General features: G+C 40.2%; 1 protein-coding gene across 2 annotated transcripts in view; it reads right to left on the reverse strand.

Moving 5' to 3' along the window:
* Window positions 1-17,476, reverse strand: part of rasgrf2b (Ras protein-specific guanine nucleotide-releasing factor 2b) — a 46,526-nt gene that overhangs the window by 24,759 nt on the left and 4,291 nt on the right. For both annotated transcript variants that reach the window (XM_056376964.1, XM_056376965.1), the window contains exons 2-10: window positions 8,742-8,848; window positions 7,389-7,536; window positions 3,605-3,694; window positions 3,305-3,441; window positions 2,072-2,188; window positions 1,809-1,888; window positions 611-804; window positions 345-454; window positions 138-256 (exon numbers count right to left, since the gene is read on the reverse strand). In XM_056376964.1, coding sequence (XP_056232939.1) covers window positions 138-256; window positions 345-454; window positions 611-804; window positions 1,809-1,888; window positions 2,072-2,188; window positions 3,305-3,441; window positions 3,605-3,694; window positions 7,389-7,536; window positions 8,742-8,848 — 1,102 coding nt within the window. The remainder of the gene's footprint in view (window positions 1-137; window positions 257-344; window positions 455-610; window positions 805-1,808; window positions 1,889-2,071; window positions 2,189-3,304; window positions 3,442-3,604; window positions 3,695-7,388; window positions 7,537-8,741; window positions 8,849-17,476) is intronic.

Genomic DNA, 17,476 nt, shown 5'->3' on the forward strand with positions numbered 1-17,476 from the left:
TCAGTGACTGAGCTCCACAAAAGTGCCATGTCTGCGCTCTGTGAGCACAAGTTGGCAGACAGGTGGACGTGACTGTGAAGTAAACCTCCAGAGATTTCCTGTCTGGTGAGCAGTGCTGGCAGCAGATGAAGGCTCACCCTGCCTGATGAAGGTCTGGCTTGTGTCCAGCAGGATGTCACAGCCCTCCACTATCATCCTCTCTATCGCCAAGTTCTTCCGGATGTTCTCCGTGTCACTCACCTCGTCATGCATTACTCTGGACACACACAAACACACCAGTTAGTTCAGTATTCAATATCAAAATGAATCTGGAGAGTTGATCATTCTGACAACAAGATACACACCTGGACAGTTCCTCTAATTTGGACTTGGCGAATTCAAGACTCTTGCGCTCCACATGCTCATGAGGTGTGTGTGCCAATAACTCATGCAAGGTGATGATGTAGCGGGGAATCTAAAATTAATATGAAACAGAGGCTTTTAAAACACATGAACAATTTTTAAAAACGACAGTTTGTATTGGTGGCAATAGATGGTGACAAAACTTTTATTGCATTTGTGCTGTGGTATATTTGTGAAAACCAAATGTGTGTGGGTGCCCAAGCTCTACCTGGAACATGGGGTACGTGAGGAAGGTCTCAAGCATCCTTCCCTCACAGGCAGCGTTGGACTCATACTGTTTCAGCAGCTTGTCAAAGTCTCTGTTCTGCTTACAGTTGGCCAAAACCTGCAGGCTATACTGATGGTTTCTCACAAACTCCTGGTAGATGTTCAGCATGGGCAGGAGGATGTCAAATAGATCAGCTAGAAACAAAAGCACACACACATATACAGTATACAGTACTGTGGAAATGTTTTCGGCCCTTTACATGTTTCAATTCATATCAAAACATCTAGAGCATCTGAGCAGCACTACGTCTTTGGGACAGTTTGGAGGCTGCAGTGAGTCGCTATCAGAAAGTGACGAGACGGGCCGGGGCTAGCTGATTAGCGTGCCAACTAAAGTAGCCTACAAGAAAAGACGTGATGCAGTTTTAGAGTTAACATCTTTCCACTGCAAGTAAAAGAATGAAGTTTGATGCTGAACTGTGAACATTTCTTCTAGTTTGGTAAGTAAACAGCTGTTAATCCTAATGTTGGCTATGTAGCAATAGCAAAACTTACAAATAGCTCCTTTAAGTCACTGCGGAGAACCAAATTATGCCTCCATTATATCGGTATATTGGTATATCATTTGTGTATGTGTATGTTAAAAGCATATTATTTTGGAGGCTAAATATTTTTGATAACAATATAAATAAGAAACATCAAATGTTACATCAAATTGACTTGATGTAAAACATACTGTTACTGCTCAAAAATCTCCATTCAGCGTCCACCTGAAACAAGGAGTCAGATAAGAGTGGCAGGTTTAATCAGTGGACCCTTTTCTTTCTGAATTTGTCACAAGTAATTTGCTGCCACGTCTTTCAGCAGTCTGTCTCCTAGGTGATGCTTATCTGTTGAAGGCGCTTCTGTTTTAGGAGGTGAAATCGTGGGATGCCTTCTGGTCTGAGTGGTCATTGTCTGTCAAGACAATGATTGTGCGTGTTGCAGACTGAGATAGGGAAATGAGAGCGTGTGTCTGTGTGTGTGTGTTTGTATGAGGCAGAAAGACGTCAAGGCTGATGTTTGAATGAGACAAACTGGATGTGGAGAACCACTGAAAACATGACCTTGATGTCACTGAGTGGCTGCAGAGCAAACAGTATGCACACAGTGTGTATTTGTGTGTTCTGTGTATTGTGTGCATTTAAGCAACAGCTTACCCAGCACCAGAGTTGGCCAGTTGGCTATCCTTGCCTTTAAGCCTTGGTGGAAAATCTCATGTAGGAACATGATGGTCTCGCTGAACAATTTAAATGAAATGTGAAAACAAAATGACAAAAGAGGTTTAATTCTTCTTTTTAAATCCTCAACATGTGCCTCTGCTTGTGCCGCCAACATAATTAACACTTGAATGATTCAGTTCAATGAAGAAATTAGACAGACAAAACATGTTGGATGAACACATTCACACAGACATACACACCTGTTGAGGAAGATGCTGCTGACATCGTCATGGCTGATGGGGGGTTTCTTGGAGCTGGCGGCCATCCTCAGAGGTCTGAGGAAACAGTTGACCAGGATGTACAGCTGGTGGACGTACCTGTCATCACACACACACACACACACACACACACACACACACACACACACACACACACACACACGGACAAAGAGAAAAAGATTAATATTCATGACCTACATTATAAAACCATCTGGCTTTACAGCAGACTATAATGTTGTAGGAACTATTTTTCTCCTCAACACATATATGAGCAATTATGTGCCATGAAGACAATATTAATATCTAATAGTTTGATTTTGTTTTTTGGTAATTTTGTAATATGCTTTAAATGTTATCTTACAGTTTGATTATAGAATTTCCTTTTATTTGTTTTATAGCAGAGAGTAGTGGATAACTAAGGTCTTACCCTGTTTGCCCACTACTGTACATACTGTGCACACTGCTAATGATCTGTGTGAAAGTATCTTTTGAAGTCACCAGGGGCCTGTTTCACCAACTTTGCTACATGCAAGTTGTGATTTGCAACATGAGATAATTGCAAGCGATGGTATATTGTGTAATGTGAAGCTACCACCACCAGCAATCAGTGTGTGAGCAGTGTTCACATAACACTTTTGTAAAAGGGGCCTTGGGCCTCAGCACTCTATTACTCCTGCATTATATACAACTCAGTTTAGTCAAATATATTTCACTCATAACTCATTACAGCACCAGGTAATATTCAGTCATCACAGCTTAACTTGGTGCAGACACAAACCCTCAAAGCCTCAAATCAGGAGATCTGATTTGTCTGAATAAGAGGAAGTGGTTTTGTCTGCCAGTTAGAGTCTGTTAATGTGACTGTGATTCAGTTTAATCTAATCCAATAAAAAAATCATAAAAATACAGAGAAGTTTGATTTGCAGAATTGTGTGGAATGATCTCATACAACAAGATATATTAAAGTGATATCTACTTCAGTTTACATGTTATAACATAAATATCTGACAAATCTCTGTCTCTTCATAGTATTTATCATCATATAATCCAATCCTACTGCACAGTGCTTACAGTACAACACATCATGTATAGCATCCTTCCCTGATGTGAGATGTGAAGTGAGATAACATCATGTACTGCAAAGCTCGACAACAGTGACAAGTATCTACAGTGGGAGCTACTGTACCACTCTAGGCATAATGTAAATTTACATACTCTGTCTCCGCCTCCACCATGTTGAAGACGATCTGGTTCCTCTTCCTCATGCTCTCAGCGTGAGGGGAGCAGATGTAATCCTGAACGATGATCTTCCACTTCCTCCGACAGAGCCAGCCCCGCATGAAACTCTGCACCTGAGTAGATACAAAAAGGCAAGCTTAGACAAAGGTGCGTGGAGCACACCTGGCATAGCAACATGCGAGCAAATGATGAATTAGAGATCTCACTTTACAGCAACCATAAATACATGAAACTTAGATTCTACAATATCTGAACACATAGAGTTGGTTTATTTACCTTTTTGATTTTCTTGATGTCTGGGTCTTCATTTTCATGGTTGATATGGTAAGGCCGCATTCGCTCCTTGGTTTTGTTCAGAGCTACAATCTTTGAAGAGAAATTTTAAGAGAAAGAAATGTGGGTGATTAAACCTGCGCCCAAAAGACACATTAAATTAAATCACATTAAATAGAGGCAACGGTCTTCTGAGGTATAAAGTGATAGGGTTTCAGTGATGAGGATATTATACTCCGAATGGGACCAGCAGCCATTTGTTTGAATATTGTGTAGGTGATAGTCATTCACTGGTGCTCAGTGAACTGTTATGTTTTCACCAGATAGACATCAGACTTCCTCATCTTTGACAATCTGGTGCCTTCATTCAGAAACAGAGAATGACAGAGACGGGGGGGGGCTGCTATCAGCTGGTGACAGTAAGCAAATTAAGGCTTATATGTGCCTGATCACCGGTAGAGCATTGTAGGGCACAGCAGGGACTGAAGACGAAGTATAATCCACTGCTGCTCTATTTCTAGCAGAAACCAATCTACGGAAACCATAATATAAAAGCCTCTTAACGAGCCAATCTATTTAATTATGTCGGTTCTTGTATCATTTTTACACTCATGAAATAGTCTCTTCAGACAGCAGAGTCAGATTAACCTTTAGACATGTGACATTTACTCGCTGCAGGTGAGAAAAAACCAACCACCTACCACAAATTTAACGTCATCTACCGGGTTTGAAAAGTGAGCCGTACATGAGACACATCACAAAGGGAGCGAGCCAGGCTCAAAATATCATTAAGCTGTTGGAAAAAAAAACCTCACTTCACATTGTAGACCTAATAATAGATAGAACCACTTCTCTGTAAAAACCACTGATGAATTTCAGACGTTGCTGGTAAAAGGTTTTCCTTGGCAACACTGCCTTCTGGTTACGACTGGCTCTGCTTCTATATCACTTTAACCTGTTTGTTTTTACCTCCAGGCCTCTTGACAACATCAGTTTATCACATAATGAGAGAAGCATGAAACATGAAACCAAAGCCATTTTCAGCCACACACTTTCGTCGTCATTTTCTTACTCACTAGCGCTATCATGCAAATGGCAGCAGAGAGGAGCCCGTCTGCCAAGTGTTGACAGTTACAGTGGCTAGTTGGTTTAATTATTCATAAACACGGAGCAACACACACATAAAACAAACAAACAAGAGTACGTTTTAATGAGATGGATCATCAATTGCACATTGGCACTCAAAGTCTAATCCTTTTTTCATGAGCCGCCCCATTACACAGGCAGATGTTTCCTAATATAAAACGTCTTTCGTTAGCATTTTCATTATGAACCTGGCTCACTGTATCCTGCCAATGAGATATAATAACAGTGTGTAGATGTGAGCAGTGCCACACTTGTTGCTCCAAGGGAGAATTACAACTAAAAGCAGCGTAACAGACTAATCCATTCAACATAGTGTGATTTCCTCCCAAAGAAAGAAATAGTGCACACGAGCAAAATGTTTATACAAGCGACTATTGACAGATGAGCAGAGACCGAATTGGAAATGACTTTGGGGGTGTGATTTATGGAAATGTTAGCAGCTGGCCCGATGCGTAAATGGCGTCCCCTGTGGCCAACTGCTGCCTGGACCAGAATTCGATTTCAGTCAAACACCTGTACCTTAAGAATAACTCTGCATTGCCTTCTGGCCATCTCTGTGCTACATTACAGAATACACACATAGGAACCACTTCTCATCTGGTACAACAGAGACACTCAATGATCTGGCAAATCACAGCAAATCTCCAATTAGCAGTTACATTTTAAAACACTGTAATGGTAATGTTTTATTTTACTGGTCCACAATTTATGAACAATTCACTAATCATGTCATAGTTTCTTATTTTCCTATAAAGACTCACTGTATTTGGTTCAGCTGATGCAAATAAATCCAGTTAATTGGAAGTGAAACATAGAGTGTTTTTGTTAGGTCAGCTCAACATGCAAAAATGGGAAATCTCTCTACAGGCCAGTACACAATTCAACATATATGGAGAATGTTTGTTTTTTTCCAGGAAACTTTCACAGAAAGATTTTAATAATTATTCAGAGATCACTGACTCATAAAATGAAACTTTCCCAAGTAAGTTTGATACAACTCCTGCAAACACACAAGCTCTCTAACTTAGAGCTGGCTAATGTGGTTAAAGACAAACTTTTCAAATTTGTTAAACGAACATGTTAGTAAGTCATTTTGCTAGTTTTTGCTTGAAGTTATTAATTTGGACACAAGAAATTTGTCTAATGATAACATGATTATATTCATATATATTGTCAGGGGCAGACAATAAACAATGATACTGAATCATTGTTCAGCCCTAATCTAAGTGACGTTCAGGTACATGCTTGTTTCAACAGTTTGACATTGATGTCAGGATCGAAAGTGCTCACTTATTGTTTACTTCAGAGAAGATTAGAGCTATTGATATAATTACAATAAACCAATAATTACCTGCTGTTGTGTTTGTATGTGTGTGTGAGAGAGAGAGAGAGACAGAGAGAAAGAGACAGAGAGAGAGAGAGAGAGAGGGAGAGAGAAAGAGAATCGTAATTAGTTCTGATTAACGATGTAGAGGTCAGTTGTGTGGTGTGTGTGAACGTGCACGTCTGATTTATTGTGCTGTGACAGCAGAACAGAAACGTGTTGCGTTCGATAAGCGTAATGGTTCAGTGGCTGTTTGTAAGGAAACTGATGGGTTGTCTTAATTGAGCAGTGGGCTTCTCCTCCTACGCTCAGAGGAGAGAGAGCAACATTCACACCCACATCAGCACTGCCATAAACACAACTGTAAGAAGAGACACACACACACACACACACACACACACAGAAAATGCACACCCATAGTGTTATGGGTATACTTATATACATGTGTTTCTTCTTGGATTAGTCCTCACATGATTCATGACAGGAGAGTAATCAAAGAGCTATGTGGTGTGTGTGCTGGTGAGCGAGTGAGTGAGTGAGTGAGTGAGTGAGTGAGTGAGCGAGTGAGTGAGTGAGTGAGTGAGTGAGTGAGTGAGTGAGTGAGTGAGTGAGTGAGTGAGTGATGCCAACTTTGTGCATGTATTCCATATTCCAGTGCCTGAAAAAAGCTACAATAAAGGAAGGTTTATGGGAAATGTGGTCTTAATTACTAGGATTCTTACCTTTGGCAAAGACTATGGTCTATTTGTTAGGGCAGTTACAACCAAATGTAAACTTCTTAAAGGCATGAGGTGAAATAAATTCTCCCAAGTTCTAATCCTGTGTCCCTGTGTTCAAATATATCAAATACATGTCAAAGCTTTTTTATGAAACCCCTCTCTTTCCTCTTCCTGTAAAACTATTGTGAATTGAATGAATAAATCCAATCAAATATTATTTGTGATGACTAGCTAACCCCGTAGTAGCAGCTAGCAGAGTGATACCATAGGAGTGATAGATGTCAGTTGGCAAAAGACGTGTTTACATTTCCATCACAGCCTGATTATGCTTTAATTCAGTAATTTCTGCCTCTTCCTCCACCTCCTGATCCAACAGTGTGGTTGAGGAAGGTGTGAGAGGAGATCTCCTTTAAAATGATACACATGCCTTCAAGCTATATAATCCTGCTTGATTTGGAAATGCCTGTATTTGCTCTTGGTAATGAAAATGAGGTTTGATATGATGAAAACCTTGAGGATTATACCTTCATGGTCTATGTGTGTGTGTGTGTGTGTGTGTGTGTGTGTGTGTGTGTGTGTGTGTGTGTGTGTTTTGTACCTCAGCTTTGAGCCTCTCAATTTCTGTGTCCTGATCCTCTAGCTGCGTGCGCAGCTGATTGGCAGCCACCTTCTCAGTCTCCACTATCTGTATGAGGTGGATGTATTTCTGCATCAGCACCTCCCTTTCGATGATGATGTCAGAGTAACTGCAAATAAAAGAGAAGTCCATAAATACATACAGAGAAGAAGAAGCACACAACCTCATACAGGTAAATAAGACACTAATACGACACTGGACTGCATTCAAATATGATAAGTATTACTCTGTACAAGACATTGCCATTCTCATTGCTTGCTGCTGTCCCCTCTATGTGTTATGGCAGGAAGTAAAGGAATAACAAAAACACACTAATGATAGCTGAAATCACAGTCAAATGAATGCTGCTGGGTGAATCTACTGTATGCTTATGCACCCTGTGGGAAGCCTGAAAGGACCATACTGATGGTTTGGTATATTTTACCCTGTTAACAATAAATGTCTTTACTGTTGCTGCCGACCATAGTGTATTTTAGAGGATGCCATAACTTCCTTTTACGACTGCACCTAAAGCTGGGTTTAGACTTTGCAGACTTATTGAACAGCAGTGGTGCGACTCCATCCACCTTACTGCCACATCTTAAGCAGTGCCATTTAATGTGGGTTTAGACAGCAGCTCAGAAGGTCTGAATAGTCACTGACCACTCAGCTTGAATCCGAGAAAAACACGAAAGCACAGATGACACCACAACAAACTAATGAACTTGAGGTCGTAAAGCACCAGCTATAAAAAATTACAAAGCAATACCCACCTGCTTCGAAACCATCAAGTGTACATTATCGTACTCAGACGTTTCAGATCATTGGGTTTGTATATCTGCCAGTTTGGTTTTCCCACATTGGGGGGCTTTCGAATGCAGTGATTCTCAAAACTAAAATGTCATAGCCTCAGTGAATTAACCAGCAAGTCCCTACTTCAAGTGCAGTCCAGATGCAGATTGCCAAAAAAATATCTATAAAGCAAGTTTCAAGTGAATTCAGCACTGAAATGAACTGAAAGTTAAGAAACAAGTGCAAAATGTTTGGGGATTCTTTGGAAAATAACCAGCTTTGTGGTCAATTATACATGATTTATATTTAATGGTCTACAACATGCAAAACCACCAGTATGGCCTTTTAAGTTCATTTTAATGCCCTCTAATGTTAATGTTCTGTCACATTAAATCAAACCGTGGTCATGCAATCTGATGTGCTACACTATTTCCTTTCCAGGCACAGGAAAAGGGAGAAAGCACACACTTTCTGGTTAACAAAATAAACACTGCTAATATTATTCCCATAGGAAATAGCCTTTATATAATCCTGTGTGTATACCTGGCCTGCTGGATGGCCTCCACCCATTCATCACACTCACTCTCCTCCTCTGTCCGCAGCTCCAGTGGTTTCTGTCCATCATGACCAAACACGATGAGGAAGTAGTGCTGCAGAGAGAAAAAAAAAAGGTAAAGAGAGAAAAGTGGTTTATTTTTGTGACCCTGAGACCAAAACAGCTTCAGCACCACTCCTCAGTGATGTCAGCAGTCTCACTTTACAGCACCAAGATGTTTTGAGATGCTATAGCCACAGCTAATCAGACATATGGCACAGACATATGGAAACACTACTTTTTTTGCCCAGATCCATCCCGCATAAAGTTCCACAGCCCTCACATGAACCAAGCAGAGCACACAGACAGAGAGGGAGACAGGACGGGGGAGGGTGGGTGGCTCAACACACATGACAGAGTTATTTGCTCACCGAAATAAAACATCAAGTCTCGTCTTTGCCTCCCTTCTCCACCAGCCTATTATCATCACCATCAATTAGCTCGCTCTCTCTGTCTCTCTCTTCCCTCTCTCTCTCATTTCCTGTCTGTCTCTCTTATTATTCTGATGAGCTTCTCTCACTATCTGCCCTTAAAATGCTCCCCCACTCTCACACACAGACACATGCCTAAACATGCAAGCACATACACCTACGGTAGAGCACACACATACACACCAGACATTATATGAAGTGATAGAGGCTTTTATTCAAATGGTCATGTCCCGGGGCACTGGGTTACCAGAAGAGCTGCTATTCTTAGTCGGGGAAAACAGAGAAGACTGAGCTCTGCATGGACTTTCTCTTCTATTCTCTTCATCCAACCTCCTCTTTCCTCCTCCCTCTCTCTTTGCACTTCACCTATCATCCCACTCCGCCTCCTCTGCCCAGCTCAACCAGCGTCCTCACTTCTCTTGTTGTCGAAACCCACTCCTCCTCCATCTCCATATCTCTCCATACTTTCATCTCTTTGTGTCTCTCTCAGTAAGGATTCAGTGAACCAAACCGAGTCCGGAGGAGAGATGTTTACCCTGCAGGAGGATGGATGGGCTTCGGCCCCTGCAGTGGGGATGAGCTGGGGACAGAGCCACCAAGGTTATTGGAACATGCATACACGCACGCGCGCGCACACGCACACGCACACGCACACACACGCCTCCATCTCCATCTCATCTTCCTATCCTTGCTTTTTTATGTATCTGTCATTTCGATTCACTGGCTGGCTGGATTTTATTACATCAACAATAATCTGTGCTCTAATGGTGTTTGACAGGGAGAAAGAGAGACAAAGATATATATATATATAGAGAGAGAGAGAGAGAGAGAGAGAAGAGAGGGACTTGTTACATAATATTTCTTAACCCGATACATATTTCTAAATTGTGTCACTACCCAACAAGATAGCATTTCCATGGCAACCCAATATCTGACGCTTCTGCTGTGTTTTGCACTTCCATTTTCTGCTTTTCAGTGCTGCCTCTATTCATTTAATGCTTTTATTGATCCATCCTGCAATTTTAAACATGAGAAGAGACCATTAAGTAGAAAATGAATCAATTCAGATGAATGCAGATTTTAGAGATCTGAATGGATAATCAGAGCCTGTGTTATCTGCACATTTTAGATAGTATGGTATATATTATAAGGTTTATAGATTTTTATTCCATTCACATTATGTGTAACTATGAAATTTACCTGTCTTTTATTTATACTTGAAAGAAAGTAGCAATGTAAAAACACTATGTTACAAGTGAGAGGACTGAATTTACGATTTAACTTAAGTTAAATTATAGAAGAATTATTAGCAAAATGTACTAAAGTACAAAAGTCATCATCAAAAGCCCATATGCAGGCAGAATGGTGCCTTCCATGATAATGGAAACACTAAACTAAAACTACCTTGAAACTGTACTTAAAGGTACCCTGGCGAGTTTTGGACCATTAGAAATAAAGCAGTTTTCACAAGAAGGAGTCTGTAAATTCACATGCACATGAGAATGTACATGTAGGCCTGCGGTCGACAGCTGGTGGTTGTGAAGAAGCATCGCAGTGTCCTTGCAAAGATGGTGAGGAAGAAGGCTGCAGCTAGCAAACAAGGATATGAACAATGAATTTAAAATATTCTAAAGATTCTGCTTTGCACATGTACTGTGAGGAAGGAAATGCATTCAACATGTTTGTTAGACCTATAGGATACACACAGTTGGTGAGGAAAAACTGTATAACCAATGCTAATACAATCCACCACTGTTTATATTGAATATGGCATCACCATACTTTACATCACTTAAATGGTTTGCTCTCAATTCCCTGTTGTGAAGTCTTCCAAACTGTACTCTCTGTTTTACATGTGTTAAAGTTATCAGTGTATATGTTTAAATAATTCAAATCTGATATACTGTATTTTATCCTACTTTTATATTTATATTCTTTATTACCCCTACTGTCTACTATTACTATGCTGCAGCAGTGACCTAATTGCCCCTGGGCAAATCATTAAAGTTTAATGGTATGTATGAGGGTTTTGCACTGTGCTGGACGTCATGGTGATAATGCAATGCACTGAATTACACTGTAACACTGTGCTGTGTCATCATTAGTCGAACTCTCTCTGAGTTGTAAACACGCAGCTTCCCAGCTCTACAGTACCATCCAGGACAACCAGCTCGCCTTCCCTTCAAATTGGCTCAAATGTACCCTCCATCCCTCAGGGCCTTCACTGTACTGTAAGAAATTTCATTTAGACAAATAAAGACAGAGAGGAAAAGTAAAAGAAACACAGAGACAAAGATTCTTTTTCTACGCTTTCATTCTTTATGTCACCAACGAGCAATTTACCACTCACCTGAAACTATTTTTTTTCTCTGAGAAACAGCTATTATAGAAAATGAGACTGTGAAACTGACAGCGTGACACAAAGGAGTGTGTTTTACCACCGCAGAGCAAGACACAGACACAATGAAGGACAGCAAATTTCATTATTCAGAAGCAATTTCAGGTCAGTCATTTAAAACTGACTGCTGTGAGACCAGAAGTGTGAAGTGAAAAGTTTTCAGAAACAAAAACTGGCTTCACCTCACTGTCCAACAGAGACCGAACGTTACAAAATGAGAACATACCACAAACACACACACCCTCCGGTTCACAGCAGCAGTGTGATGAAAGACTCTTTTTTTAAAGATTAAAGAGTCAAAGTGTAAAACTGGACTTGGTGGTAATAGATTAATTAGGCAAACGATGGCTGGGGGATCCAGAAATACTCATCCGTTCTAAATATTCAAAATCAGAGACGACAGAATCACTGTTGGGATGCACTGATGATTAGGGACTGGAACAGCCACTAATGATACAACACTGCCGACTGCTCTGGTATCTGCACTGATGAGAGGCCAAATTGTGTTGCAACCACCATGTTTTTTTTTCCCCTCTCTCTCTCTCTCTCTCTCTCTCTCTCTCTCAGCTCTCAGCCTTTCAAAGCAACTGGCATTTTACTGCTTTGATGTTGTTTACTTCAGCGGGTAGAAAGAGGTATGTACCGTATGCTGAAAGTGTTAAAGGATTGATCCCCACTGGGGGTAAATGTGTATTGTGGTACTAAAAGGGTGGTTGAATTACAATATGGACACAGCAGAGTCACATGGGGTTCTTACTGTACAGTGTATATAGGTTAAGTAGACTCTATTGTACGGCAGAAAAAAGCAACCAGCCATTAAGGTTCCACTGCAACATTTTAAAATGTTCCCCGCTGGTTTTCAAGACCATACCAGTATGTTCTGGCTTCTTAACCACAAACCATGTGTACTTCACATTTTTGCTCACCAATTTTGAATGCATGCCGTGGACCTTTGGATGTATTTTTCTTGCTGTTCGAATAAGCCATTTGTTTCCATTTATTTCCACTCAGAATGAAAACCAGTGAGCGGTCGCTTAAAGACCCTGTACACCAACAAAAGTGTTATCAATATCTCTGGCTACATAGCCAACATTAGCATTGGCAGCTGTTTACAAAACAGTTTTAGCAAGAGCTTCAGCCATTGTATTTACAAGACAAGAGGTTATAATACGACCTCTGAGCAGCACTACTTCTTCAGGGCAGCCTGGACGCCTGAGTCACTCTGAAATAGAAAGTGACTAGACAGTCCAACCAGACCGGGGCAATATCACAATTTACAAATAGCTCCTTCAATGATAACTCTTACAAAACAATTGTGTGAAGAAGATGTTCATTGTAATGGATCATACAACCTTAGTTTCAGTTGTTTTCATAATGTACTTAAATGAGTAGAAACCAGTTGCTGAATAGAAGAGTAGAAAAAAAAGTCAAGTTTCTATGGTTTCCAAAAGGTTAACTGTGATAGTATACTGTAAATATTTTGTAGTACGGTAAATGTGCTAAAACATGCAAAACCACTGGCATGGTTATTAAAATTTAAGCAGGAAAAGAAGGTCTGCTGTTCACATATTCCAAAAATTGCTTCACTGTGTGTTCAACAGGACAAATTACACCTAATTAAAATATCAGCAATGACTTCCAAGGCTGTACTGTGTTAACGTTCTATTATAACTCACGACATATAGAAGCGTTGATTCACTTTTTAATCACAACCCAGTGCAAAAGTTGCGTTAGCGGAACTAGCAGTCAGCAACCTAATAGCCTACATCATCGTGGTCTTGCCTCTCATATACAGTATGTGTATATCAGTCATATCAATATCAATGTCACACCACCATTTGCATAAAAGCAGATATTTGGAGCAAAAAATAGGGCAAGCAAGTATACAACAGGACAAATACAATCTGCAACCATTTCCATCATGGTACAGGATAGCAAGAATGAGTGAAAGCCCACTGTGCACTGTGAAAAATATATTTCTGTGCTGCAGAGAAAAGCAGTCACTGTTTGGCTAATAATATGTGCTTTGTCATGTGTGTTTGCAGTAAACATCTGACCACTGTTTTTTGTCTCATCTTATTCGTTCAGATCCATATGCGCTGATTACAAGGTAGAAGCAGTGGGCTTCAGTGGAGGCAGATGGATAATGTGTTTCCACCTTTGTACTGCTGTGGAGAAGCAGGCTGTGCACAGTGATCCAGTGTCCCGCAGGGTGATAATTACCATTACAGAGAAATACAACAGAGAGTAGACCCGATTCATGTGTGTGTATGTGAGACTATAGAGGATAGAGGAACTGATATAATCCATAAACTGGATTTCCTGGATGTGTGTGTGTGTGGGTGTATGTGGGAGTGTATACACCATGTATGTTTTCCTCAGAAGAACAGAACAACACAGAAAGTGAGGTACTACAAAAGAACCACATGTAGTGATTGTGGGTGATTATCAAAACAGAGATAAACCAAACCACCTGTTGTGAGCAGTTTCATAGGGGAGATCTATGCCTCCAACATATCAGCAAGAGATTATTGGCTTCATATTCAAAACAAATAGCAGTTATGTAGTTTGAAATGAACAGGGTATGAAAATATTCTAGTGAAAAAGCCACAACGTATAAGAAAGAATACAAGACAGGACGAGGTAAGAGATAAGATAAGATTAATTAAAGGTACAGTATTCTAATACTGTGGGTTTTTTTCTAAATAACTGAGATATCTTGCAGATAGACTAAAACTTCATTGATAACATGTACAATTTATTCAAAATTTCCATGTAAAGCCATAAAATACATTATTGCCCATTAGATGTAAGGGTTAAGCCAGTTACTGAAACAATGGAAGTCATTTGTGAGAAGACGCTTTAGAAAGATAAATAGGAGAGAGGGATGTGGGTTCACTTTTTCCACCCACCATTCTTCTGGATCAGACTCACAATCTGCCTCTCTCGTCTTTATATTCCTCTCATTTCTCAGCTCCTGTCGTGCTCCCACAGGGGCAATAATGTCTTTTTTTCTGTCGAGTGCACAGATTCATAAAAGGATCCAAGGACAAGAACAAAGACAGGAACTGTTATTGTCACAAAAACATGCGAATTAAATAATATAAATGTCGTGTCATTTACCATACAGTAAGCTGTACACCCATGGATCAATGTGATGATAATAGAAATTATGAATTCAGTTACCAGATGTCATCCATAATGTTTGCCATAATAAATAATGTAAGAGAGCAAATAAAAACATGTTCTACCTTAAAAGTACAGTTTGTAAATTATTTATTTAATTTATAAATTATTTATATTTATGAAAATATGCCCATTCACTTTCTTTCAAAGCCTTAGATGAGGTCAAAACACATAATCATCTGTTGAATATAAGGCTACAGTCATCAGCCAGTTAGCTTAGCTTCACCTAAAGACTGGAAAAAGGGTGAAACAGCTAGCCTGACTCTGTCGAAGGTAACAAAATACACCTACCAGCACCGCCAAAACTGCAAATTGTTATTTTTTTATCCTTGAATGAGGAAAGTGAGGACATTGTGGCTGACCTTCACTTCTTTAAAAGCCCATTTTCAAGATTAAAGGAATAGTTTAACATTTTGGGAAAGACACTTATTCACTTTATTGTAGAGAGTTAGATGAAATCACTGCCACACTCAAGCCTGCAGAAGCTGGTTAGTTTAGTTTGTTATAAAGACCTCACAGGAAGTCACTGCAGCCGGCCAGGAAATAGTCCGACGCAAAACCACAAATTGACGTATTAACACATCTTTTTTGAAGGGATAAAACAAACGTGGTATAATTATTGAGCTTTAGAGGGGCTAGTAGGGGCCATTTTTTTCTGTTGTAGGACAGCCAATACAAACAAAATACAAAAACATACGAACAAAAAACAGATCTTGTATTTCCTGGAAACTTGTCAAATTCAAAACATTAATCCAACAGCAGCAATGGCAGCAGCAGCAATACTTTATGTAACCACTGAATTCAACTAATGATGTACCAGCTAATGTGACAATCACTGAATCAACATCCCACATCCTGCTGTTTTCTCACCGCCCTCCATGCTGTTCACTTCCTCCAGAAAACTTCTGACAAAGTATGGGTCTCGCTCTCTCTCAAACACACGTATGCACAGTTCTCGCACATACACACATTGTACTGTATATAAGTATACTAATAACTGTTGTCCATGCCTCAGAACACTCTCATCAGGGATTACCTGTTTAACTGGAGATTAAACAGATTGCACCCTTCCTCCACTGTTTGCTTTCACTGCTGTCCTCCTTCTCTACATAAGTCAAAAACACACACATATACACACATGTAATATATAGCCAACATCAATCTTTTTTCCCCCATCTTACACGTTTCTTGCTTTACAGTTGCTCCATCCACCGTTACTCAACCGCCGGGAGGAATTTTCGGGAAACATCCTGCCACACAAGTCTCCAATCCAGGATGTATTGCATAACAGATCCTGGATTGGAGAGTTTGTTCTACGACTCCCACAGTGCAATGGCAGAGGTCTCTAAACACACCGTAAATCTGTTTCAGTACTGCAGTATATTCCCTAAAATTGCCAGTGTACCATCCTCCTGTAAAAAAACAGCGCTCATAAACGTTGTACAGACAACAAACACACATGAAACTACTCGACAATCATATTGCCTGCCACTAAAGTTTATTTTATGCAGTCCTGGTTAGATGTCTGTGTAAGTGTATGTGTCATTTTCCCCCGTGCCACCACTCCACATCAGCACCTATAGCTGGTGACAGGAGGAGCATGTATAATAGATGGGAGCAGCTCAAGCAAAAACAATAACACCACTGAAGAGTACAGAGGCTCGGAGCTCCGGGAGCTTTTAACACCCATGGCGTCCCCACAAACAACCCAGACCAGACCAGTTCAGGAGGACATGTGATGATACGAATCTTACACCTGCCGGGATGTTTCTTTTATGTATTATTCTCACCGCTGCTCAGCCTAACCTGAGGCAGTGTGGTAATTGAGAAGTTTTATCCATGTCAAAATCAGCCTTCCTGACAGCCTGCACCACAGGGTTTACCAGAAACAGCAGAAAGGGGGTGCACACCTCATTAATGGTAGAAGTCACAGCTAAAGGACGCACCGTCAATATTTTAGCATTTAGCACTTTGACCCAGCATGCATCTGTTGGTCGCGCAACATGGCAGGTGTGTTTGATTTGGGACACTTGCTGTGATCACCGGGTGCTTAATTAGGTAAGGTATTGCTAATCTAAGTCATGGCCACATAATAACACCATCCTTAATTTTATTGCATAGTTAGATAAAACCCATCCCTCACACCCACTGACCCACGTGATGTGAGTTTTGTTTTTACTCTGTAATGATTTCAACTTTAAATGTAGCAAATTAAAATTCTTGAGTAAGAGTGAAATTACTGATTTTTAAAAGTACCCCAAAAAATAGGGGGAAACTGTGTCTAATTGGAGACAGAGGAGATAAGAGAGGGAGTACGTGCTAAAAAATTAGATACCTGAATACGTTTTTTTTTTTTTTATCAGGAGTGTTGATATAAAACCTTGTTGTCATTCATACTTTGATTAGTGCAGTATTTTAAACACGAGAGACAGATTTGAAGACAGCTTTAAATTCTTATCTGACACTAATGAGGTCCATAATGGCTGTAACACTTGGCAGAAGCCTTCAGAGGAAAATGAAAAGCAGCATGCAGAGGAGAGCAGATCAGACTCCAGGACTATGGGAAGAATTGGTTCCTAGATACAGACAATTAGAATGAGCATCGACGAAAACGAAGGTTCTGAGAGGGGCGTTTAGAGCTAGAGGAGTTTTCTAATGAGAAATAATC

Source organism: Seriola aureovittata, chromosome 5, assembly GCF_021018895.1.
Source record: "Seriola aureovittata isolate HTS-2021-v1 ecotype China chromosome 5, ASM2101889v1, whole genome shotgun sequence".
Classification (NCBI taxonomy): domain Eukaryota; kingdom Metazoa; phylum Chordata; class Actinopteri; order Carangiformes; family Carangidae; genus Seriola; species Seriola aureovittata.